Source organism: Falco naumanni, chromosome 1 (genome assembly GCF_017639655.2).
Source record: "Falco naumanni isolate bFalNau1 chromosome 1, bFalNau1.pat, whole genome shotgun sequence".
Classification (NCBI taxonomy): Eukaryota; Metazoa; Chordata; class Aves; order Falconiformes; family Falconidae; genus Falco; species Falco naumanni.
In genome coordinates, this window is record NC_054054.1 from 58,308,890 (window position 1) to 58,334,529 (window position 25,640).

At 39.0% G+C, this 25,640-nt stretch overlaps 1 protein-coding gene across 1 annotated transcript in view; it reads right to left on the reverse strand.

The window, feature by feature from the left end:
* Window positions 1–25,640, reverse strand: part of SCFD2 (sec1 family domain containing 2) — a 198,509-nt gene that overhangs the window by 128,560 nt on the left and 44,309 nt on the right. The window contains exon 4 of the mRNA XM_040595615.1: window positions 17,114–17,289. Within this exon, the coding sequence (XP_040451549.1) occupies window positions 17,114–17,289 (176 nt within the window). The remainder of the gene's footprint in view (window positions 1–17,113; window positions 17,290–25,640) is intronic.

The following is a 25,640-nucleotide window of genomic DNA, read 5'->3' on the forward strand; positions in this document are numbered from 1 at the left end:
GCCCTTATCTACACAACTGATAAAGTAAGTATGCAAAAGCTCAAGAGGTTAGGGGGCAGCCCAAGCTCCCTTCCTACTCAGTCTCTGCCAATTTGGCATCAGTTAGACCCCTAAGAACCAGACTAATATTCTCAACTTGCTCCGTATGTGCCATGAACAGCTAGGACACAACACTGCCTTTAAAGCAATGATCCAAAACGACGAAATTTCATTGCTTGTTACTTACAAAAAAAAGTGTCAAACTGATTCTTCCAACCATGTATCTGGTGTTCCGCAAATAATCAGTAATGATCATTGCCTGACTGCAATATTGATGACACGCTGCTTTATCTTTTAAATAAAGATGTAGTTTACCAGCTCCAAAATTAACTTCACAACCTCAGGATTTAAAGTTGTTGGTGGAATTTCAATATTATTTCTACCAGGTCTCCAATTTTCCAGAACTTAACTTTTATATTTAAAGCTATCAGCTCGTGAAGAACAAACTTTTCTCTCAAGGGATATTATACAGAAACTTTGTAAAAAATCACAGTGCAAAATATAAACAGCTGTAAAAATTAAAATATCATGTCAATTTTCCTGAGAGTACATAACTGTTCCCTAGAGTGTGTATTTTGTTCACAATAAGCTGTAGATGTGTGAAGAACTGAAAAAGAAACTTCAAGTGTTTTTCTCAGGAAGTTTTTCCCCAACAGATTTTTGTCAGAATGGCTCTCCTGGTCTGTATAACATCCTTTGCTTCTCATTCTTCCATGCCTGCTACATTATTCAGCTGGTAGACTAGTGAATTATGAGGTTACAAATAACATGATGTTGAGGTTTTATATGAAGACTACACTTAAAATGTTTTGTTGGAAGAAATGCAAAAGCAGTTTGCTTCCCAACAAAAATCTAAAAAGCACATGCTGAAACAGACATGGAAGGCTAAGGGGTGACATCTACCAACAGTGAAGAGCACTTGGAAGATCTGCAGTGGGTGGGGAAACATAGGGAAGGGCGGCAATTAGAAATATTTTGGAGGGCGGCAATTAGAAATATTTTGGAAGAAGAAAACATTTTTTTGGGCGAAAGTTAATTTTTACTGTGCCAATCACAATTTAAGCTAAATTTAAGTTTATTTTTTCTCATTCAGTTTATGATCTCATCTAGTCATCAAGGATGATTGATGATGTTTCAGGATCTGGGCCTTTGCCAGCTGCAAATAAAAGGGAGTTATTTATTTTTCTTTAGCACTATCCTGCTGCCATTAACTGTATCCCACCCCTTTCTGTTTACAGCCTGTCACTGAAGCCACAGTTTTATTTTAATGTGGTGTAAGCTCTTGTCTGGGGTTGATAGTGTAAGTGATCTAGCAGAAGTCTTCCACAATGAGCATCGCTTTGCACAGAAAGCATGCAACATTTACTTCTGAAGTGATCCCTGCCACTGCTCCAGACAGGATTGTCTACTCCCATTTAAACACAGACTTAAAAGCCATACTTGAGCAATGGGCACCATCATTTTCCTTGTGGTAAAACTACATTTATTTAATCCCTTTAAAAACAAACAAACAAGAAAATTACCTTGACCTTTGCCTTGGCGCAACGATTCTGATTTGAAATGTGTATTACATTTCTAATGCACTGCAACTGTGTTCAGCTGAACTGGGTCAAATTTATGTGCAATTAGGAAAAAAGGAAACCAAAGCAATTTGGTTTTCATGTTTGTTAATATCAAAACATCTTGTAGTGGCATTAAGTTTTAAACTGAAACACACAGAATAGTAGAAGAGGGGAGATAACTAGAAAAGGAGTGGCCTGCTAAAACCTGCATTAAACAAACAATACAGATTTTCTCACTTGCATTTTTTTCTGGTTTAAACTATTCAAAAATGTGTGCTTGAATGTCCCCACTTTGGCTGTTCATAAGCCACAGGGAAGGTTTTTTGCATGAACTCTTCAACCTGAGAGTTTTAGCAGAAAAGCTTCTTTACAAGGCTTAATTAAAAGCAGGTTTAAGTCAGGGCCCTCACTCACTCTGGTTTTTATTTTGGCCTTCTTTTTGTGTCAGAAGTCAAGTCCCAAAAGAGAAATGAAGTTCATTATTGAGTCAGGAGAATATTTTCTCCTTCATTCCAAGCCCAACTAAACATGTTTCAGGTTTGAATTTGGCTTTAGGTATCTCCAAATGAGATTTTATATTATAGGCACCTAAGGGTGAAATGTAAGAAGATGCTAATCATGATTTTTAACATTGCCCTACATAATAAATAATGTGTGAAAAGCACACTGCAATCTCCTTTGCATGCAACTGATTTGGTACGGGGAACCGTATATTCTAAACAGATGGTGTTCAGAATGAGTATACTTCACACCATGAGAGGTTCACAATAAATGCAACGTCATCGTCATGAAGAGTGGTAAACAGTCATGCAGTCACACTATAAAATGCATTGAGCCATGTACCAAACAAGAACATTAATGATAGATCTGTAGGAAAACATCCAACTTTTCCCAGAATGTTTTTAGTAGTAGTTTATTGGTGACTTTCTACACCGAATACTATGCTAGCAGTTTTAAAGGCATGCTCTCCTCAAAAGCAAGATTATATTTTAGCATAAATAACTGTAAAAAAGAGGGGTCCTATTCATTCCTAAAACCACAATGGTTTTCTTCCTGCTGTCCTTTCTTCCCACATTTCCTAGTCTAATGACAGTGGCCATAAAGAGATACATATTCAGTATAGTCCACTGTGATTTCACCAGAACAAGGATGCATGGTCATTGTAGTGCATGGAACAAGGACCAACAATTAAGCAGTTAATCACTTTGGTTAACAGGAAATGTATTGTAAACCTTTGGTAGTTTTGTAACTGGACAGTAGGCATAGCCTACTGCATCCTGTTTGCAACCAACAGCAGAAGCAGATGCAAAAGCGTGGTATTTGTCATAAGCATTTCCAAGAACAAAAACGTGGTGATGTTTTTCAAAAGGCCTTTGAATGTTCACCAGATGTGGAGCACATGTGGCCCTTGAATGTGAGAGAATAATGCGACAATAAAGTTGAATCAATACAACATGTGCCAGTAATCACACCAAGATGACATGCAAATGTTTTAAAAACAAAAATATGTAAATTATTTTTAATTCTTCAGCACAGAAAAACAGGTCACCTGGTCATCCATGAATTGCTGTTTGCATCGTTTGAGAGCCCATCTGCATGAAATATGTTGCTCCCTCTGTGAGACAGCATCTAGCTTTTGTACTCTTACATAAGACATTCAGTTCCCGTGCCACTACTTACTGAAAACATTTAAGAGTATTCTCTGCCTTCACATATTTTATGAAAATAAAACTCCTATGAACAGCACATGCAGGAAAAGGACAAGATAACTAGTGCCCAGGAGAAGTGCTTTAGTAATGCCTTGGAACTGTGTATCCTCTTTTGACTTACAGAAGGGAAGCACGATGAGAAACGGCACGCTACTCCATGCTTATCCTCACTTCTCTAAGGCCACCTATCAGCTACTAAAGAAATCATTCATCTCCTAGTAGTGATCACTTCTAATAGATGTCACGCTCAGGCTAGGGATCAAACACAAACGCACACATTGATAAGCTAGGAAACAATTGCATAGAGGCAAGCAAGCCATTTGCAGATGCTGGCTCTCAGAGTTCAGACAGATAGCCTTACACAGGTTGAATTCCTACAGTAAAAATTCCATTCTGCATGGCTGTAAAAACTGGGTGAAATCAGAATTCAAAGCAAAACACTGAAGTTTTGTGCCCTGCTAACAGACTTCTCAGCTATCCTGTCCCCTGAAACTCATGGTTGGTGGCTTCCCAATCTACACCTTTGTTGCCAATGCATGCAGTCAGACCCTTACTAATTAAATGCTGGCACATGTGTCTTCAGTACATTCAACCTCTTCTCTGCAGCAAACAACTAAAACAGTATGTAGACAATGCAAAACTTTGCCTATGTCAGTGATTGACACTCCCTTGAAGTAGCAGCAGCTTACATCTTTATGTATCTGCTGCCATCTCTGTAAATGTGATGAAAAAATGTAGTGAACCATCTCCATCCTACAGTAGGAAGATTCTCAAGCAGCCCTTTCTTTCCAGGGGACACAGGAGAAGCAGCATCAATTTTCCAATAATCCTGGCAACAGCTAACATCTCACCAAGACAAGCTTGGAGAAACAGTAGATAAGAGGACACAGAAGGTGACCTGAGTTGTTCTAAAGCTTTCCAGAACTACTGTGGAATACAGTGCACTCGAGTGTTGTGTATCTCCAAGTACTTTTTGAGTAATTCCACAAATAAAAACCTGGACAGAAAATCCATCTACAGTCTAGGGAAAAACCTACACAGAGGGGAAGCAGGATAATTCAATTAAGACAACTGAGAGAAGGTTAAGAGATCTTTTCACTTGGCTTTTGGTACAAGAACATGTATTTTGGAATGTATTCCTATGTATCAGAAAGTCACAGTCAGAAGACTTATGCCCAGCTAAGGCTACTGCCCATTACTGATAACAAACTTTAGGTAGTGGTACATGATATCAAGAATTTTAGCTTTTTAGTATTTTTTCCCCCTGCAAGTAGAGATGTGTAAGAACATGAGAGCTTTCTCTAAACTGTATCTGTTAAAAGAGCTATAAGGATGAATGCTTTTAAAAAATGTCTTTTCAAAACCAAACAGAACAAAAACAAATCAAGCCAGTGAGAGCCTGGTCACCAGGGACAACACAGCCATTTTCAAAATACCTGTTAATGAAAAGGCAGTTGAAGACCCATCCTAGTCTCTTCTGGGGAACCTTTATTTTAAGCACACTCTGATACTATTGACAAGTGAAAAACACTCTGAGCAGATACATTTAATAGCTACAGCATTTGATAACCTCACTTAATAGAGTGCCTACATCTTCCCAAATTTAACTCTGTTATCTTTGTTGCAGAGATGTTCTCTGTGTTGCAGAAGAATACTGGGTTAAGAAATTCAGAGAAAACCAGAGACATTTTAAAAAACTTAAAGAAAATGTTCCTTATTTTTATCAGAGAAGAACTATTCTGCTCCATTCAGGAAACCAGCACTACTATGCGAGGATAAGTCAGATGAAACTATGGACTGTGTTGGAATCTTTTGCTGCCTATGGCTTAGCAGTTATTTCACTTCCCATAGACTTGGGGATGAGCAGGGAAGAAATACTAGAAGAGGAACTGGTGGATAGAATTAAGTCGTATTTGGAGAGTTTCTCATCTCTGACACATTACCTTTTCCTCTTCTCTTACAAGTGTCCTCGTTAAAAAGAATTTGAAACTTTTCCCTTCCCCAGGCAGCGACCCAGACTACCATTTATTACTTATCTGTTACCTACATTTTACTCTCCTGAAGGATAAACCTACATCAACCCGACAGTTGTGCTGAATGGCAGTCGTTTATGGACTAAGCCATTTATTTATTGTAACTACAACCATATGTTTTAACCTGCTACAAAATTATGAAATACTTCCCATCAATAGTCCAAGTTACATTTCTGTACTGAATTGCCTAATGTGAACGTACAGCATTTCTGTACTTCAAACAAACAGAGTGTGAGGAGGTAAATAGCAGTTAACTGTATTCGTGCCTTATTAGACACAGCTGCACAAACGGGCTGTCGTATTTCATTAGAAAATACTGTACAAGTTTTATGTGTGCATGGTGCCCTTCACTTCTGCAGGCAACACGACTATTTTGAATTACAGGAACATTCACAGAACCATATGCAATTTGTTTTAAAGGCACACAAACACCCTGGGACAGGGTGGTGCAGGGGGGGGACGGCCAGAGAGAAATTCCATTTTTTTCTCCTGTACTTACTGCATTTTTAATTAATAAAGCATTCTTACAGAATACGTGAAAGAATAAACACAGAGAAAACAAGGCTTCAGAAGCCTCAGACTTAGGGAATTGCAGGTCATTTCTAGGTATGGAGCAAGTTATTTTCTTTTTGTTTTTGTGGGAAGGTGGGGGCAAATGAGAAGGAAGCAGTCTTGTTGCACCAGTGTGTCTTGTATCAGCCCTCACACTGCTCCGTGCCGAGCTGGGAACACCACAGCCAGCAGGCAGCTTCCCACTTAAATCCACTTTTGCCAGGTCTATGGTATGCTGACGTATACACTCTTGTATACAAATGTGGTGCCATGGGGTGAAACAGGTTGGCTTCCAAAGAGGTATCTTCTTATATCAAGAAAGTCCCTAGAGAAACTTAATGGCAATAAAAGATAATTTTACTGAAGAGACATGAACTGGAGAAAATCTAAAGGAAGACAACCACTAGAAGAAATCTCTCTCCACTTCCCAAGAAAACTCAGGAACATGTGGGAAGCAGTCATTTGTCTGTTACACATACCTGTGGGATAGCAGAGGTAGTAGTAACTGTTTTAATTAAATCCTAGTATTTTACACCTCTCCAAGAGGGAAGAGTTAGGCTTACAGCTTTAATTGTTTACGTAGAGGTAACTGGTCATGTCAAAGAGGACGCAAGGCAGTTAAGTGCTACACAGACAAGCCTCTGACAAGCCAGATTTGATTTTGAAAAGGATTTTTCATGACCTAATGCAAAGGTAAAATTGCACTAAGATTTTGCTGGCTGAGTCAGCATGTTGCCTTCAAATGAGATCTGCTTTTCTAACCTAGACAAGGACAACTGAGTCTGCCTTCTTCACTGGAAGCAAGCAAATGATATCAAGCAAGTCTATGCATCTGCAAACAATATCATAATTTATAATGCACAAAAATCTACCATGTTTCCATAGCTGGGGACTAAGCTGCAATCAACTGTGCAGTACCATCTTTTTGCATAGCTTCCTTCAGGGGTGGGGATTTTCACTGAAAACATGGCCAACAACAATACAGAGTTTTGCAAGTTCTTAGCTCACTGCCATTTCAATTTCACCGGGTAAAAGATAAAATCTTTAGTAAGGAAAAGTAGAAAGTCCTAGACCACGCTGACCTTGACTGGTCTGACAACTCAGAAAACATAACACCATGTTGTTTTCCATCAAGTCAGCAAAACCAAATTAAGAATATACTTACTTTCCTACTGAAAACAATGCTTTTGGGGAAAATTAGCCCCAAAGTCTGAGGACAGTTGTTCATTCAAAGAGCTTCATGACCAAGAACAGATGATGCAAACAGAGGTAAGAGCTGTGATTTGAAGGTAGCAGCCATGAAGGCACGTTTGCACAAGCACATCAAGACTCACCAGAGTTTATCTTTTTGCCAGGGCAAAAATCCCTTAGCATATTCTGTGGGACACAAGACGAATGGAGAGGCTAGGCTTACAGCTAGGGATCGGTACCTTGCCAATGGGACTATCTGCTTTCTAGGCTGGGGCTGACTAATGCCAGACAACCCAGACTGTGGGAAAAAGCAGTTCAGTGTGCACCTGTATGTCTGTGCATGCACCCTGTGCCCAGAAATGTCTGTGATCCAAGGAAGTGTGTGGGCCAGTGGAAAGGGAAATATGCAACTCATTAAGGTGGGGAGACAAGAGGGAATGCAATGTGGCAGCCCCACTGTTAATTTTGGATACCACCCACAGAAAAGTGTTCATTAATTTTCAGTTGTGTTGTTTCTCCACTTTCTCCTTGCCAGTCTGCAGGAAATAATCAAGTATATCTTCCAAAAAAATGAGGAAAACTAAACTGTCAGACTAGTATAATCACACTCAAACCCAGATATACAGCGCTGGCACTATCAAACTGGTTTGCAGATAAGAGATTTGATAGGTGATTTACTGCCTTTGAACTAACAGCCACAATGATAAGCAGTTCCTATGAGTACAGCTCTCACTAGATGCTGTGCTGTATGGTGTCAATTTCATTATTATTACAACAGTACCTGGAATCCTACCTAGGGACAACACACGGGTTGCAAAAATAAGGCAATGCTTATTTCCTTAAAGACTATAATATAATTAGTGAAAGCAGACAAAACCCAAAGGTAAATGAGGTCCTGCTCCAAACCTATAGTAGCGGCAAGATCCAGTTAGGATTATTAGCTAAAAAATCCTATGTATTATCTTAAGAAAAACAACTTTTTCTAACCTAGACTATGACAAACTGAATGAATCATCTTGACAGAAAGCATCCAAAAAAATACACCAAACAAGTCTTTTTACCAAAAAGCCATGGGTATCATAATGAACAAAATGGATAGAAAATAAAACACTAGAGCACAGATGGAGCTGCCTACTTCCCCACCTACCATTCATATACCACTTTGCCTGTCCAGTAACACACAATTAACACCAAGTTAATGACCTTATTAGCAGAAACTAAACACCAAAATAACATGCTTGATTCAGTACTGGGCAAAATCTTGCCAATTAACTTGTTTATTGAAGGCTGATGAATGGACATTGCTAATAGGATTTCTGTTGCTAAGAGGCAAAACGATGGACCGAAAGAGTCTGCACTCTTGCGCTGCCTACTTGTGACCACTGAAGCCACACCGCTTACAGGTCCCTGCCTCCCAAAACATATTAAAGATGCTGCTGGCCAAGAGTACTTGAATCCTCCACTTCGTTAGATGCAAAACAGCGCACGCCATTTTTCTGCAGATTAATAAGCCAAGAGATTTGCCCAGTCCATTGGGGACATTTCTTATGTTTTTGGAAGAGCATTTTTTTTTAATTGTTTCATGAATGACTCAGCCTGTCCTGTGCAAGTAATAACAGAAAGAAGTAAGACAAATTTCTTGCTCAAGGTGACAACAATCTCCTTAAGTAGAGAATGAAAAGCAGATCCTGCCACTACTGTAAAACAGGTAGTATGCAGTCCTCTGTCAGTGGAGCAACGCATACAGCAAAGCAAGGACTTACTGGGAGTACACACAAGAGAAACTATGCCTCTTGCAACACAATTATCTGTGTAAATGACGACTCATTCACTATTGTTATTATTGTGCCTCTCCTCCACATACACTGACAGGGAGTGAGGGCATCTGCCATTTGGCCTCGTTAATGTTATCTTTTACAGTAAGTAAGGAGTTAATATTACACATTAAGAAGGAAAGTCACAGAGGAGAAAGAAGCCGTAGCTCCACACAGGAATTCCCCCAGACTGGTGAAGGACTTTGGCTATCACTGGTGACAAGTGTTCCTATGAAACTGAGAACCGTGCTGCCCTTCTGCAACATTGGCTAACCAGATACCAACCACCATGTAATCTCAACATGCATCTCAAAAGAAAACTGGCAAGAAAAAGCTATTACTTGTCTAAACTTCTAACAAAATAATGTGTGCATATGTAGAGGGAGTGGTAGTGGATTGTTGCTCCCCGCCCCCGGCAAGTGCTAGCTCCCATTACAATCATTTCTACATTTGGATTATTTTATTTTACAGCAAGTATTTTGGTTTTGTACATAGAACATTAATTTAACAGTTCCCATTGACTTAATATTTTTAGCCTCTTCTTCCCACAAGGCTTTTTAAGTTTTATTGATGTGGACATCTGTTCACTTAAGAAAGCCATTTCTTTATTAAGTGTTCATTTTAGAGGCTCTCCATGACCCTTATCTGGATAGAAAATATTAGCTCTTTCAGAAGATGAGGAAGGAGAGTCTTTGCTTTATAAATGAGAGCCACAATGGCAATACTTTGAAATTTTTAAGACCAAAATGCAGACACATTTTTTTGAAAAGAATACAGAAAGATACTCAACTCCTGTGTGATATGGTAAGCACACTTAAGATGTTTTAACTCCTTGTCAGCCACAGATAGAAAAACTTACCACTTTTCTTTCAACAGATAAATAAATTGCCACTAGAATAGCTTCTGTTCACTCTCAAACGATTTATTTAATGTTAAAACAATCCCTACCTCTATTTTATTTTGCTTTCAAAGTAGTCTAACAAAAGCATTCTACTCACAGAATTAGTTTCACTGGAAAAATTATATACGTACATATATAGAGTAGAAGAATATATAAATATATATATATAAAAAACCACACACACACACAGAGCTCTTTCTTTCTGAGAAAAACGAGTTGGAATATCTTAATTCTGGCATGCCAAACCCGGAAAGGGTCCATAACTGAGCCTCCTGAGAACATGGTATATGAATTGTAACCAACAAGCCTCTCCTCTGTGGAGTATCACAGGTGGTGCACAAAACCAACGACACTCAAAACAGCTGATCACTTTCACAAATGAAGTCCACTGTTTTACCTGTATTGCTGTAGCACTGAGGTGTTCCCAGCAGTTTAGGGCTCTGTTTTATAGAAACTTACAGAAAACACATAAACACAACTGAATTCTTGTTAAAAACAAAATATCATGAATGTAAGAGGCATTGAGCAAGCAAAAGAAATTAATTGAGACCATGTGAGGCAAGTTTCAAGAAGCAACACTATTTCACGGCTTGTATACACCAGTTTTTAAGGAAGGTCATGAAATTTAACACAAATTTTATGTAGAATAAATACTTGCAAATTTAAAAATATCACATATATAAAGGCAGAATCCAACTGGGTTTGCATGTTCTGGAAATTACTCCCAGTTTAAATGAAGCATGTCTTACAAACAGATGGTTAAATAAGAACTTACTGTAAATAATCTGGAAGCTTAAGCAAGTGATTGCTGCAGGACTATTTTCTCTTCAGAAGTCATCAACAAATTACATTTGATTCTCTAGCTGTGTAAGACAGCATGCGTATCAGTGTCCAAACTGCAATCTTGTCTAAAAGGTACCAAATTCCAGAGGATGACCTTTGCAATCAATATGGTATCATGCAAGACTCCCACCAAGACAATTCATTCCATATGTAAATTTATGTTTAAAAGTGACCTAATTTAAAGAAAATTTTTTAATATAACATATCTAATTACAGGCAGCTAACATCATGGCTCTTCTTTCCAAATACTGTTGCAGTATTTCTTCTAAAAAGATTTATTGATCAACACTGTAGGCCACCAAAAAGACAATTTATTGCATTGAGCTGAGCTACATAATTATGTTACATGCAGACTAAAGCGATATAAATAATAATAAGAAATGCCACTGATCTTAATCTATGTAGAAAAAAAGGTCTCACTACAGCTGAACCATGAATTACTCTTGCAGAGCAAGAGGAATTACTCCAAAAGCTTCTCCTATTTTTGCACTGCTTTGTTCAAACCACTTGCTTTAGCAGCCCTGAAGCCCACGCTTAAGCTTTTGGTTTATACCAGTTTTGAGTCAATAATGTCACCTCGTAACTACTGTACCCTGTAGAAAAGTTGAGAAGTCTGAAAACTAGTGAGTGCTAGGCTGGGAAAGTCTGCAAGCTGGTGTCTTTAAAGTTTCCAAATTTATTGGCATGGGGCCCTGTGCAGGCATGCATATTTGGACAACGCCTACCATATTATGCAATGGCCAAAAGTGTAAATAAATAATAATGTCATCTTTGATTAAGTAATGGGTCAGACATACCCTGCATTTATGAAAATTGTAGAGAATCACGGCACAGGATGGAATGGTTACTAACACCCTAGTGATTAGATCTTGCTACTGAAACATTAATTACAATATAAAATACTCAGCTGTACTGCAGTTTTTCCACTTTTTTTTTTGGTGAGTTTACGCTCTAATATTCATAGAAGAAAGAATGATGTCATTTTATTAACCTCATAACCACTTTCTGCCAACAGAAAAATAAAAACATTGAAATGACCATCTGGCATGAAGTCCCTGTTTCTTTTAAAAACAGGTCTATATTTTCTCTCAATACACCAAGGACAAAAAAAATAAAATCTGTCTTCTGTCAAATTTTACAGCACCAAAATGAGAAAATAGAAATAAAATAAAATACAACTAACTAGTATTTGGAAATCTAAACATGAAAATACTATACTATCAGAAGCTCTCCATATAAGTATGTGTGCATACGCCACCAGAGTACTTGACCTACTCCTATTATTACCAGGAGCCACTAAAAACTCCAGATACTTTTGCTAAAATATTACAGTGTTCTCCTTCCTAGGATAGCAAAGCTTTAAAAAAAGAAGAATGGAAAAGAACCTGTAAAATTTTTCAAATTACCAAGTCATCCTTTGAAAACAAGTAAATTTACTTTAGTAGGTAATGACTTTGACACTGCATTTGTTTTTCTAAGCAGTCAAGGTGATGCACAGTGCTCACCTGTATGTTCTTGGCAGAGACCAGAAGTATAGAAGTAACACACTATTGACATAGGTAGGGCTGATCACGAGCTCAGATTCAAGAGCAATGGGATATAGCTGTCCTCACTATCTGCTAGAAACATGCTATTTCACTGATGACATTTCTGATGCCATAGCTGGGAGATACTATGTGTGGGAGCACTGGCCCAATCAGCAAGACCTTCATCTCTCAGACATTGGAGGCCATGAAGGGAGTCAAAGCTCAGAGGGGACTTGGTCCCAAGGGGGCTTTAAGTCTGAAAAGCAAGACAATTCAAATAGGTGAAAGCTGAAAAGATTTTTAACTGACTATGATCATAAAGCTAATTACAGCCACTCATCTATAGAATGAAATTGTGTATGTGTTGGGGACTTTTTGTTTTGGTTGGTCTTGTGGGTTTATTGTGGGTTTTTTTTAGTATAACCTTTAATTCTGATTACTCTTGAGTTTATGTGACATCAATCAGCATCACAAACCAAAACTCTGACAGTACTGAGATCCAGTGGTAGCATCATGGCTTCTAAGTCAAAGCTGAAGCTGCCACATTTCCCAGTAAACTGTGAAATGCTGGTCAGCAGGTACAAAAACTGTGCCACAAAAAAGCACCAAGAAGCAACAATCCTCTACCCAATAGTACAGCGACAACGAATTCCATAGTCTTTCAGATTTCCTTACTTTGGGCAATGCAAATATTTTAAGACAACAGTGCTGGTACGTTTTCAGTTTTAAAATTAAGTTTAGCCCACACATCTCAAAAAAGAAGAGAATGTGCTCATCCTAAAGAAGAAACACACACCTCCCATTTTTGGGGGAGGTCAAAATAGCTGTTTGCTTTCAAAGTCCTGATGCAAAAAAATACTTCATAAAGCATGAGCTGTTTGTAAGAAATAAAGCAAGAAATACCAATAATATCGTGGAAAAAATTTTTCTTAGTTTGAGTTATTACTAGTCATTGTTATGTTATGGAAAGGCATCTACACTGGGAACTTTCTACTACGGGAACCAAATACAGTACACACAGGATCCGGTGTTTTAAATCCACTTAGCTTAGCAGAAAGGTTTGCATTTAAAAAATGTGCAGCAGACAATCAGCAGAGGAAAAGATGAAATGAACCTTTAGGTACCATGCAGTGCCAACTGGTACAACTGTTGCCAGCGTTTGCTGCCATTGCTGCCACATGGAAATGACAATGAGAGCAAACTTTTTAACATGGCAATGTCTTTGCTTATGGCATCCTACAAAAAACTTGGAATCAACTTAAATCCTCCCCCTCTTCTTCTGTCTGACTCCAAAGTACAGCTGCAGAATTTTAAATTGCTTGGAGAATGTCTGTTTTCTTGGGGGGACAGGGACATGACATTTCAAACACTCCATATGCTATTGTAGAAACTCAGTCTGATAAAACTTGCTTGCACTGAATATATCTCAACCTTGGGATTTAAATGGATGTGGCTATTCATAAAATAGACTGCTACCCAGTATGAGAAGCACTTTACTCATAAATCTTGAGAGCAAGATTATGCCAGAAGGATGCAGCCAATTCTAAAAGGTAGCATCCAACCTGGAGAATTTCAGAGCAGCACCTTTCACAGAGCAACTTCACTTTCCCTTGGGGCACAATGCCCCCGTTTGCACTGTGTAATGCTGCTGGGTACTGTTAAACTGAATCTGGAGGCTAAAGTCCCTGCTCTGTGCATATATATGTTAAAACCAACAAAAATATTTTTTCTTTCACAGTGTCACATCTTGTTTAAACTCTGGAGAAAGCTCCTCTTCTTGTGCTTTTGTATTTCACGGGCCTCTACTGCTTAATAAACCTCCATGAAAGTCATAAATTTGAGAATAGGATATAGAGCTAAACAGAGCTGAAAAGTATGGAGTGACACTCTTTCTTGTTTTCTGTTACATCCCTAAATTTTAAATCCTCACTTGAAGGAAAACAAGGCAGTCACATGAGGAATACTAGGGAGTTGCAGGCAGCATGGTACAGCATTTAGTTTGTGTTCCCCTTCCCACCTATCAGTTTTATGGATAGTCAGAGTTAGAAAAATAGAAAGAGGACCTCAAGAGAAGGAAAATACGATGGGGTGGGATATCTCCTTGGTAAACTGGATATACTGTTTCAATTCACAAAGCGTTTAAAATTTCTGGGTAGTAAAAGCTCCATCATGTGCATAGGTAGAGCAACAGAACACAGAAAACTTGTGATTGACAAGATGAATCATTCTGATGCATTACTCTTAACTCAGCACATGATCCCCTTTCCTTTGCAGTCAAGGCCATGTTCTCAAAAAAATCCAGTTTCAGACCATTCACCCATCCCAGTTAAGGCGAGGACAACACTGTAGTAAGTATGCAGCTGCACTGACATTCATTGGACTTCTAGTCAAAACCAAACTTCCTTGCTGGAGACTTAAAAACACTTACTGAGACAATACAGGTCTGAAAAATGTAGTTAAAGATCTTCAATTATGATAAAATAATGGAAGTGGGCTACTTTCTACCTCTAGCAGGCCATTTTTAGAACTAAGTACCTGCAACATCAACTGAAAGGAGTGAATCAAGGAACAAGAGAAGAAGAAAAATGGAAGACATTATTCAATGTATGAGTTAGACTAAAGGCTTCAGGTCAACAGTGTGGTTTTTCTGAAAAACGCAAATTAGACTGAGGAGAGAATCACGACACCCATCAGAAAGATCCAGTAATGAGAGAAATTCCAAAACTGTGCAGATTTATTTTTTTGGGAAATCTGAGAATTTTAACACCAGCTGTTTATATTAGGTTATCTCCTTTGGCATCAGCTGGAGTCTGACATGCATCCATCAGTGAAAAAAATCTCAAATTCCTACACTGTCTGAGTGTAATAATATTACTCCCAGTAGATCTTTCACAAACAGTTGTCTTCTGTGTGGTTCCAATACAGGACAGTAACAATATTACCTTCATGTCAAAACAATTACTTTTTATTGAGGATTTTTTAAGATTTATTATTTTAAAATATCTGAAACATAACAATTATGCTAAAGAATTTCTCAGTAGTACTGCTGAAACAAACCACCATGGCATCAAATTAGCAGAGTGCTATGTACCAACCATTCACAATGTAATGTCCTAGCTGATTTTTTAAAATAAAAATATCTCTGATGTCTTCTGGGTCTCTCAGTATTCTGCTTTTCCTATAACCCCGTCAACAGATCAGACACAGGCCACGTACTCAGAAGCAGATAACGCATGTCAGACTCTGCCTTCAAAATAGAGCCACTGAAAGGATACATGCTGTACAGATTGCGTAATTCAACATAATTGTTGTTTGAACTACTGAAAATGAGTATGTGTGTAAGAAACAGTTACAAATGTTAGCCTAGAAAGTTTGCTTTGGCTAACACATTTTACCTTAATATGATGGGTGGAAGGCAGCGGGTATAATCCAAAACCACCTAAGACTATAAGAGTGCTTGTTATACATTTGTTTTTTATGAAATACATAGTTTGGTTGTTTCTTATCTGTTTTTCCACTCCCTGATGATTTATGGCGTGGCTCTTATATAGGCAGCTGTCTGTTGTGAAAACAGTGCTGAGCTTGCAGCTTTATTTTGAATCTAAAGCTGAACTGGTTTTAAGATGGAACATAACCAGCTTCTGAGAAAAGCTATGTGACATGAGTCACTGCAGGACAGAGAAGGGGACTACAGGCTGTCACTCCCATGCTCTACAATCTAGACAAACAAAAGAATGGCTGCGATGAGTTCTTTTACTTGAGATGTGTTTGTTTCTTAACAGAGAAAGAAGGCTGCCAATGTTACTTAAAAATATTTCAGTCTTACCAAGACAGAACAGTTGTTGTTTTTTATTAACATACACAAGAGTTTGCTAATATTTAAGTTTTGCATTATTTGCCCCCCAAAATGTTACAGAAATTCATTGACTAGAGAGCTATGAAGTATGGGCTGAGCCTTCTCAAAGGACCAAGGGTTATACCCTGCTGCCAGAGATCATGGGGAAAGTCGGGCTGTTAGTTTGTTTTCAACATCTAGACAAAGATAGCTAAGTTTTACTGAGGTATCTAGTTTTAGTTGAGGTCCACACTATACACTTAAGGCTGACTCTAACTTCACTATAAGTTAGCTTATGAAGACTTGCCTCTTGCTAGGACTTCAAAAGATGGTTCCTCTAAAACCAACACAATGGCAGAAGAGACAGCACAGGGAGGAAAGTTTTGAACTTTCCCTGAATTTCAGCAGAAATTAACTCTATTTGGTTCTCCGAAAAAACTCCTCATTTGGTACATCTCCAAAGGTTAGTAGAATAGAGTTCAATATATGACTAACTCTTAATTTCCTACGAGAAATCCAAGTGTATTTAAATAATACTGTGGTCACCAACAGGATGCTGTAAAAAACATGGTGGTGGGAAGAGCTACGGGTAGATGACAGCTGTGAGCAAAGAAACCTCACACTCTTAGGGCATGGAATTTCCTACTATGCTTTTATCTGCTCAGTAAATTACACAAGTTTTACCCTCACATGGTAACAAAGTCCTCCCTACATTTGATTCCGCACATTCGCACATTACCTCAAGAAGCATCTTCAGACTGGTGGTAATAATAATAATAAAAACAGCAACAACCATAATAATCTGTCTGTTGCTAAAAGTTTTATCATCTTGGATTTTGATATGTAAAACTGTCACCCAAATCAGATTATTTATGTACTTCACCTTTAATGCCTACCTTTTTGTTTATAAAATTATTTTTAGACAAAACTATAGAAGATTAACTGTGCAGGTTCCCATTTCTTTTACCAGTTTGGCAATAAGGAACAGCTTTTCAGCAATACGTCCAACACACTTCATAAAAAATACAAGCTACAGAATTCAATGGGAATTCAAAAAAATTAAATAAAACATTTTTCCTTAGGTAAAATAAATTGACATAATATGTACCTGCAGAAGTAATCTCTCAAAGGCAAGGAAGTTGTCCCATTTGGAAGTCTGTGGGTGTTTCAAAGTCTGGATCGTGGCCAGCACAAGCTGTACAAGACCACAATGGTTCTCCAAAGCTTTGAGATTATTTCTGAAAAGCTGAATGTATGAGCTGAGCTGCTCTGGGGTGACTCTGCCTGTGGAAAGGAAAACAGGACACAGCATTCAGTGGTGGCAGTGAACGGGTTAGAGAAAACTTCAGAGGCTTTCTCCACTATGGGCCTGATCCTAGCTTCACTGCAATCCCTGGGAGCTTCAAGCTGCAGCAAAAGGTCAGGACAAAGACTCCGTCCCTGAATTGTGGCATAAGGTATGTGGTATGACAGGCATTCAACAACACACAACAGATGCTGACATAAAGGGTAATACCTGGGGTTTTTTTCTTTTCAGACATAGAGGGACAGTTATTTAAGCTAGGGAAATAATACTTGACAACTACTTCTAAATAATCTTTCTGTTTTTATCAAAAGTCCAATGGGAATTTGTGAGCCTTCTACCTTACACCAGACTCACACGCTCCAGCAGCTTCCTGAGGGTACATTTTTGATCAGTGTTGGCTCAAAAACCAGAGATAACGTTAGTGATTCAAAGAACTGTATTCTGGAGCATTTCTTGGAAGGGACACTTCCAAGGCATGACTCTTCTATGTCTGAGATGCATTAAGTGTAGCATGATTTCACCCGTTATTTGAAAATAAACAACCTGGTGCCCATACATTAGCCTGTAGATCTCTCCTTAAAAAAGCATGAGGGGAGTCATTCAGGCCAAACAAACACTACAGAATTAGCAGTTATTGCACCCAACATTGAAGTGCCAGCTAAACTGCTTAATCACTTTATATTTTGGAAGTGATCTGTTCCAGGGAAGAAGGTCCATACTACCTACTCTGCCCCAAGCAAATCATCACAGGCCATCACACATGCCATCAACATGCAAGGAAATACAGTGTCAAAACACAATCCTAATTGCAAGTCTGGACTGAAATCCAGACCGGGGCTGTTTCCTGGTTCCTGGCAGCGTCTGCCAGTAATGAATCATCTTCCTCAGGCAAAGCAGACCTACAGAGCAGGGATATGTGAGATGGAGTGAGAAAGGTCCTTTAACTTAAACACAACAAGCTTTGGTGTCAGGAAGGCTCTAGGCTGATGCTAGGCATAGCTTACACCACTGATCGTTTTATTCAGTATTTTTCCAGAAGGGAAAGATCTTGTAAGTCTGCTACTGTGTTTCTTCTCTGCATTTGGTTATATCATCACTTTACAAGGCTCTCCACCTGCCTCCACCCTTTCAGTATCATATAAATGGCGAATAAATCATTCCAACAGTGAATAAATGCTGAAAGCACTTTCTCTTAGGGACACCAAGGGCAGTTTTTGGAAGAGCATTTAGATTAGGGAAAACTGCTAAATAAAGCAAAAACACACAGGCTCTTTATGTGAATTTTAATGGAAAGCATCAAACTGAAAAGTCAGCAAATTAACACACAAATCAAGCTGACACCACTCAGTAGGCCTGAGAGCTGACAAAAGGCTTCCACAGTTAGCCCACATAGACTAAAACAGCAACCACAGCCATGTGTGTTTTTAGACTAAACACTGGAGCCTTCAGTCTTGTTTTACTTCTTTTAAAGCTGTGTCAGGCAGATTTACATGGTGATTTGAAAATGTCAGTCCACCATGCCTTGCAGCATACCTTTGATAATGACTGCATTATTACCTATAGCAGTTCTGATACATTGTAGCAAATTCAAAATCTGGTAACTTGCTTCAATTGAGAAAACATGCAGTTGCCAGACCTTCCGTCATATGAAACAGTAAAATGAGAGGGCTTTCAAGACTTCTGATTTTCATTTTTTTTCAAAATTTTTTTTTCAAGAGCTTTGTTGCAGATTGTCCCTTGTGAAAGTGAATCCAGATGCAGCACTGGATCAGTCTGAGATCCATTCAGCACCATCTTAGATAAACAATCAAATTCTTTCCCACCCTCAGAGTAGCACCAAAAGAAAGTCCAACACATACATAAATATAAGTGAAATCCTGACCTTAGCAAGTAATTTACAAAATTTACATTGGTATTAAAGAGTAAGTATTACAGATGAGATGTTGGACAATATCCATGGATCCAGGGTTCAAGAGTTCCAGCAAATTTCTACACAGAAATCTCCCTGGACAGCTGGATGATAAACACAACTGTTCTAGTAGATGTGGAAAGGAATCTGGGAAAGTGACTGGTGGTAATCAGCAATTTAATTTCTTTTCCCAAGGCCTAAATCCTCACCATCTTCCCTGCTGCTTACTCACAGAGGGAGATCTCAGCACAACAGACTAAATTTAGTCTAATCCCACCCCTACCAGCCTTTTAAAGTCCCTCTGCTGTTTCAAGCCCTTTTGTGTTGCAATGTGGCAGACAGGTCCTATGAAATCAAGAGATAGATGCCAGACACATCATCGTTTCAACTGTCATTTTGTTCTTCTAAGGCAAATCCAGAGATTCACAGGCAGAAAATGGCAACTGCTGGCAGAAAGGACTTCAGTGTAAGCGTCTGGTCCTGCTGTCTTCTCTTCCTGCTCCCTCACAATCATACTCTGTTCCAAACTCTACACCTATGCACAGCCAGATGTCTGTGTGGGCACCAGTGTCTGACTTGCAAGCACTACATGATGCTGACAAAGCACTTGATCATTTTTTAATTCCTGGATGTGGGAAGAAGTATGACCTCAACCACCTTTAATGGATTTAAAAGTACTAATAAGCTTTCTGGCACAAACACCAAAAATTCCATATTGTCTGGGAAGTAACCTTTGCCATGAATAGTTATCAAGTGTAGCATGTGTGAAACTGGTACTCTGTCAATTACGTTAAATCACAATACAGGACTTGATAAAACTAACATCTACTGAAAGCAAAATGTTTCAAAGCTTCATGCCTCTTCTGAAGTACAGGATAAAATGAGTAGGTGGTGGCTGGGAAGTCTCACAGTGAAACTCAAAAGTTAATAGAACACAGGAGGATGGGGAACAGGGAAGAAGAACAGTAATGCTGACAGAGAGATGATGCAGGTAGTGCAGGAATTAACTCAGCTAAGAAACTGAATGGTTAGTTAGGAACAACTGAAGTATGTGTGCACTAATGGAAGAATCTTGAGCAAGAGAACAGAAAAAATAGTGCAGGGAATGAAACTGGACATTACAGAAGTAAAAGGAACATGATGGACTAGGTACCAGTCTCACTACTGAGGAGCCAGTTCTGGCCAGGAAACACTGAAAGTCAGTGATGAAGCAGCTCTATTTTAGTAATCTGACAAACTGAGGATAAAAGGAACAGGTAAGAGGGACTAGGCTAGAGTAGGAAAAAGAAAAGTAATATTTATTTATAAGAAATGCTGAAAATTAACTGCCTTAATAGTCTAATGTTGCAAGTATGAAAAGCTTCAGGACAAACATCCAAGAAAAATATACCTTACGTCACATAGAAAAGGGTGAAAAAATGCAAAGTGCATTTATCAAAGAATATCATGTCAAACTTGTATGTAACCGATTAATGAGTTAATTATAATCCACATGGATTTAGCATGCCATAACCATATTTAAGGGGGAAAAGACTAGAATTAAAAGAAATACAAGATATCTAAGAAACTTCCAAAAGTAGATGGCAGGTAATATGCAACTGTATTGGGTCTGGCTGAGATGGAGTTAATTTTCCCACAGCAGCCCTCGCAGCGCTGTGCTTTGTACTCATAGCTGGAAAGGTGCTGGTAACACACCAGCGATTTGGCTACTGCTGAGCCATGCTCCACCGCATCCAGGCTGGCTCTCCAGCATTCCCTCCTCACCAGCAGGCTGGGAATCAGCAAGATCTTGGGGGACGCAGCCAGAACAGCTCATCCAAACTGACCAAAGGGATATTCCATACCATATGATGTCTGTTCAGCAATAAAAGCTAAGAGAAAGGTGGTGGCAGAAGGGAGGCATTTGTTATTTACGACGTTTATCTTCCAGAGCAGCCACCATGTGAACTAAAGCCCTGCTTCCTGGGAAGTGGCCAAACATCATCTGCTGATGGGAAGTAGAGAATAAAATCTTTAGTTTTCCTTTGCTTCCACACATGACCTTCACTTTTGCTTTATTAAACTGCCTTTCCTCTTGACATACAAGGGGTTTTTTTCCCAGCTTATTTTCTCCCCCACCCCTGTCCTGCTGAAGAGAGCAGTGACAGCGGCTTGGAGAGCGCCTAGTGTCCAGCCAAGGTCAAACCACCGCAGCAATAGAGAAGTACTAGCACACACACACAAAAAAAAAAAAGGTAAAGTAAGTGTGCTTGTGTGCGCATGTACACATTTGTAATACAAATTTTGGTACTAAACAGTGTCAAAATGAGTGCTGTCACAAGGTTGTGAAAGATCATTAATATGGAGAAAGAACAGAAGGCACAGCTGGATTGCTTTGAGCACTGAACTACTCTAAGTGGGATAAAATTTAACAGTATAAAGTGCAAAATTATGCATTTTGATGCTAGGATAACAGCAGGTGCTGTTGAACTGGGAGTTAAAACCTGGAAATCCCTGAAGAAGGAAATAATGCCTAGGCCTCCTCACTGTAAAAAGACAGGTACAATCCACACCAGGTGATAGAGTTACAGTAAAAAAAAAAGACCATAGAAATGCCTGAGAACAAAGCTTCTGCCCTCCTAGAGCACGAAGTGCAGCTCCAATCACCCTCATTCCTGGAAGTTTAACTCAAAGTTGTGCTGCCTGCACAGAGAGGCTTCTATAATGATTAGGAGGACAGAGAACTTCAGTTAGGAAAATAAAATAGAACTGACTGGCTCATATGGGCTCCCTGCCCCACCTGGAAAAAAACAGAGTTCTCTATAAATGCACAAAAAATGTTTACATTAAGGGTCAGAATTGGTACTAAAATCAATGGGCATAAATAAGACATGAAAATATTTACACAAGACGTTAAACAAGGTATTGGTATATCAATCAATCTTTCAACAGTAGAGACAAGAGTGGAGGCAAACAAATTTAATTTGTTCTAAGGCAGGGTTTAATGAGTGTCTAACGAGCAGTTGCATAAAAGCTCACAAGACTTAATTCAATACAAATGGCCCCCTTCAATCCTTCACTCCTACAGTAATTAGTCTGCAAACATATTGGGACATACAGATGTTGAATTCCATCTCCAACTTTCAAGAATTAAGGGCAGATCCCAAAAGAACTACAGACCACTTTTGCCAACTTTTAAACAATGGAAGCCATACCTTGTATTTATAAAAAATAGTTACTTGAAATAAATGAGTTTGTTAAATATTAAAATAGCACCACTGAATACAAGCACAGTTAACACTAATGCACAAATAATGATGTGTACAGTTAGACTGAATGGAAGAAATAATTCTATTACTAGTAAAGCAGTTCACTCAAGTTAGACATACTGGGCCAGAAATTACCACCAACTGATATTAAAGGTCTGTCAAAAATCTTGTTTTGAGTAGTGAGAGTGTTCAAGTGGAATGAAAAGACTTTTACCTCAACAGTTAAACAAAAAGTTAACTGGACAAACTGCGTTTGTAGACATCAAGACATGATTCCACAGTATGACTTTTTTCCATGTTAAATTAATGCTGCAGCCTACGTAGTGTAATGCAGGCATTGCCTCAAGAAAACAATTATTTTTCAAGACTGATTTACTGGTAGAAGTAAATTTTCAAAATTCAGAATCCCAAAGCGCTTTGTTGTTGTTGTTGTTACATAAAGATTTATGGATGAAGGAGGTGTCTAAAGAGCAAAGGTCAGAATTATCAATGTGCTGTTCCAAACATAGTCCTTCATCTAACACTTAGTTAATTATCTCCATAGGGACAAGAAAACAAGTAAAGAGGAAAATACATTTTGTGACCAATTGAATAAATAAGTGGATGCTTTTCCAAGACTACAGAAACCGCCAAATACACAGCTTTAAACTTTGTTCACTTTTATGCAAGAACATAGTTTGAGCTTCACTGGCCAGAGTGCTTTTGCTGAGGTCCATTTTTCACTCGACAGAACCACAAAGAAATGACCTTGGCACACTTATGTTCACAGGTGAGATTTTTCAAGGCAGTAGAGGGCTGAAAAATTCCAAACAAATTGTTTTCCTTGTCTACAGTATTAGGAATATAGACCTATCACAGTAGCTTACCTCTGATCATGTCCAATGCTGGATATTTGCGAGGAACGTGGAACGCTCTCATACTTCACAAAGCCAACTGGGCAGCTGCACTGCTAAGGGAGTCAGATATTTCGCAAGCTAAGTGAGAGCGATTTAGTAGGACAGATGACACCCCTTATGTCTCCTTGTTAGTGTAATTCCAGATATTACTAAGTCAAAATGCTTTTCTACTTCTTCGGAGGTTTCAGTAACACTCTAATAGCAAGTGCCACAAAAATAACTTGCTCTCAACTTTTCTTTAGTTAACTTCAAAAGTCCTCCAGTCCTTACACTGTTAATAAAGAAGAGAAGAATGCCAACTACTCCTTAGTTCTTGGAGAGACGAGAAGTAGACCAGTATGAGATGCTGTTTAGCTGGCTTTTCCACAATAAGGCTCTGGACCTGAAAAGCACTAAACCTTACAGCAGGCTGAAAGCAGATGTCGCAGGTTTACTTCCAAGACTGCACACTCGTCTCCCACAAACAAACCCATCTGCTCTGAGGTTAATGGTCACTTGTAAGCGTGTCTCCCTTTTCTGCTGCAGAAGCACTAGTATCCAGATAATCCCATGGTCACAGGTATGTGCACAAACGGCAAGTCCCCATTACAGCAGTCCCAGGGTAAGTCCATCCTGGGGGTCTAAGCAGCCCCTGACGTACACCCCAAACCACAAGGCAGTGGCAGCCTCCTGCTGCCTGCCCCCAGTAGCACTGTGCCACCGAGGAAGAGCTGTGACCAGCCTTCCTTCCTTGCTGGCCCTTACTGTCCCCTATTCCTCCTGCAGGACACAGGCGTTGTAGATCAGCTACTTTTCCCTACCTGTTGTGGGCTTTCCAGAACAATGGACCTTCAGAGAGGCACAGCCTGTCACGTCACATGTCTGAAGGTGTGTATAGCAGTGCCTTTCAAGGACATAGAAGCCATCAACAATGGTGACAACTATGCTGAGGTTTAGCAACTTCTGGCATAAAGATATACACGCAGAATAAATAAAGCTGGACTCTATTTACTACTCAACTAACACTTGCCATCTGAGTGTGAACATCTAACCCAACTTGGCTACAGTCTCATCAGCTGCAGCATTGAGTTAGTTATCTCAAAAGCAGTTTATTATTCATCACTAGATGCACACGGTATCATTAAATCCTTGTTTTAATGCTGTTCCTATATAGATCATTTATATTCACATAAGTGTCATATGCTGTTTTAGCCACCTATCCTCATTAACCTCAGTTCTTTGCTACAAAATGGAAACAGTACTTAAATATCAGTTCCGTTACTATTCTTTTGAAATTCTTTTATACACCTTAAAACAAATAAAACCCAGGCAATCAGGTGGGACAAATATAACTAAAGCACTCTAACATAATCATCAAGATTTTGAGTTCTAAGCACCTAAATGCAGAGGATTATGACCCTAGTTATGATTTACAACTCCTAGGCTATCTGCCATTGCAAGTTCCCGAGTACATTCAGAAGGCTTTAACAAACACAACTGTTAGCTTAGCTGTCTCAGTATGGATTGATATTTTTTACTTTTTCGTCATTCAGAGCTTTTCTTGTTTTTTAAATGTATGGCCACTTCAACAATTTCCTTCTTTGCACACTTTACCATTCTGTTTCCCCTTTTCATTGTTAAATCAGCCTGAACAAAAAAGTAACAACAATCTCTAGCCAGCATCAACATTATCTGGTTGCCCTCCCAAACATTAAAGCAAAATTCAGAATTGTTTGAATAAGTAGGCGAAATCTTATCTCACAGAATTATAGAATCATAGAATCATTCAGTTGGAAAAGACCTTTAAGATTATCAAGTCCAAGTGTTGACTCAGGACTGCCAAGTCCACCACTAAACCATGTCCCTACACACCACATCTACGTGGTTTTTAAACACTTCCAGGGATGGTGATTCCACCACCTCCCTGGGCAGCCTGTTCCGATGCTTACCTACCCTTTAGTGAAGAATTTTTTCCTAATATCCAATCTAAACCTCCCCTGGCGTAACTTGAGGTCATTTCCTCTTGTCCTGTTGCTTGTTATCTGGGAAGAGACCTACCCCTATTTGCCTACAACCTCCTGCCAGTGAGCTGTAGAGAGCACTAAGATCCCCCCTGAGCCTCCTCCTCTCCAGACTGAACAACCCCAGATCCCTCCACCATTCCTCATAAGACTTGTTCTCTAGACCTTCACCAGCTTCATTGCCCTAACTCTCCCAGGGGTTTAGCTTCCCATTAAGCTTCCTAGGGGTCACCATCTCTATTAAACTTCCAATTTAATACTGGCATACCAGAGTTT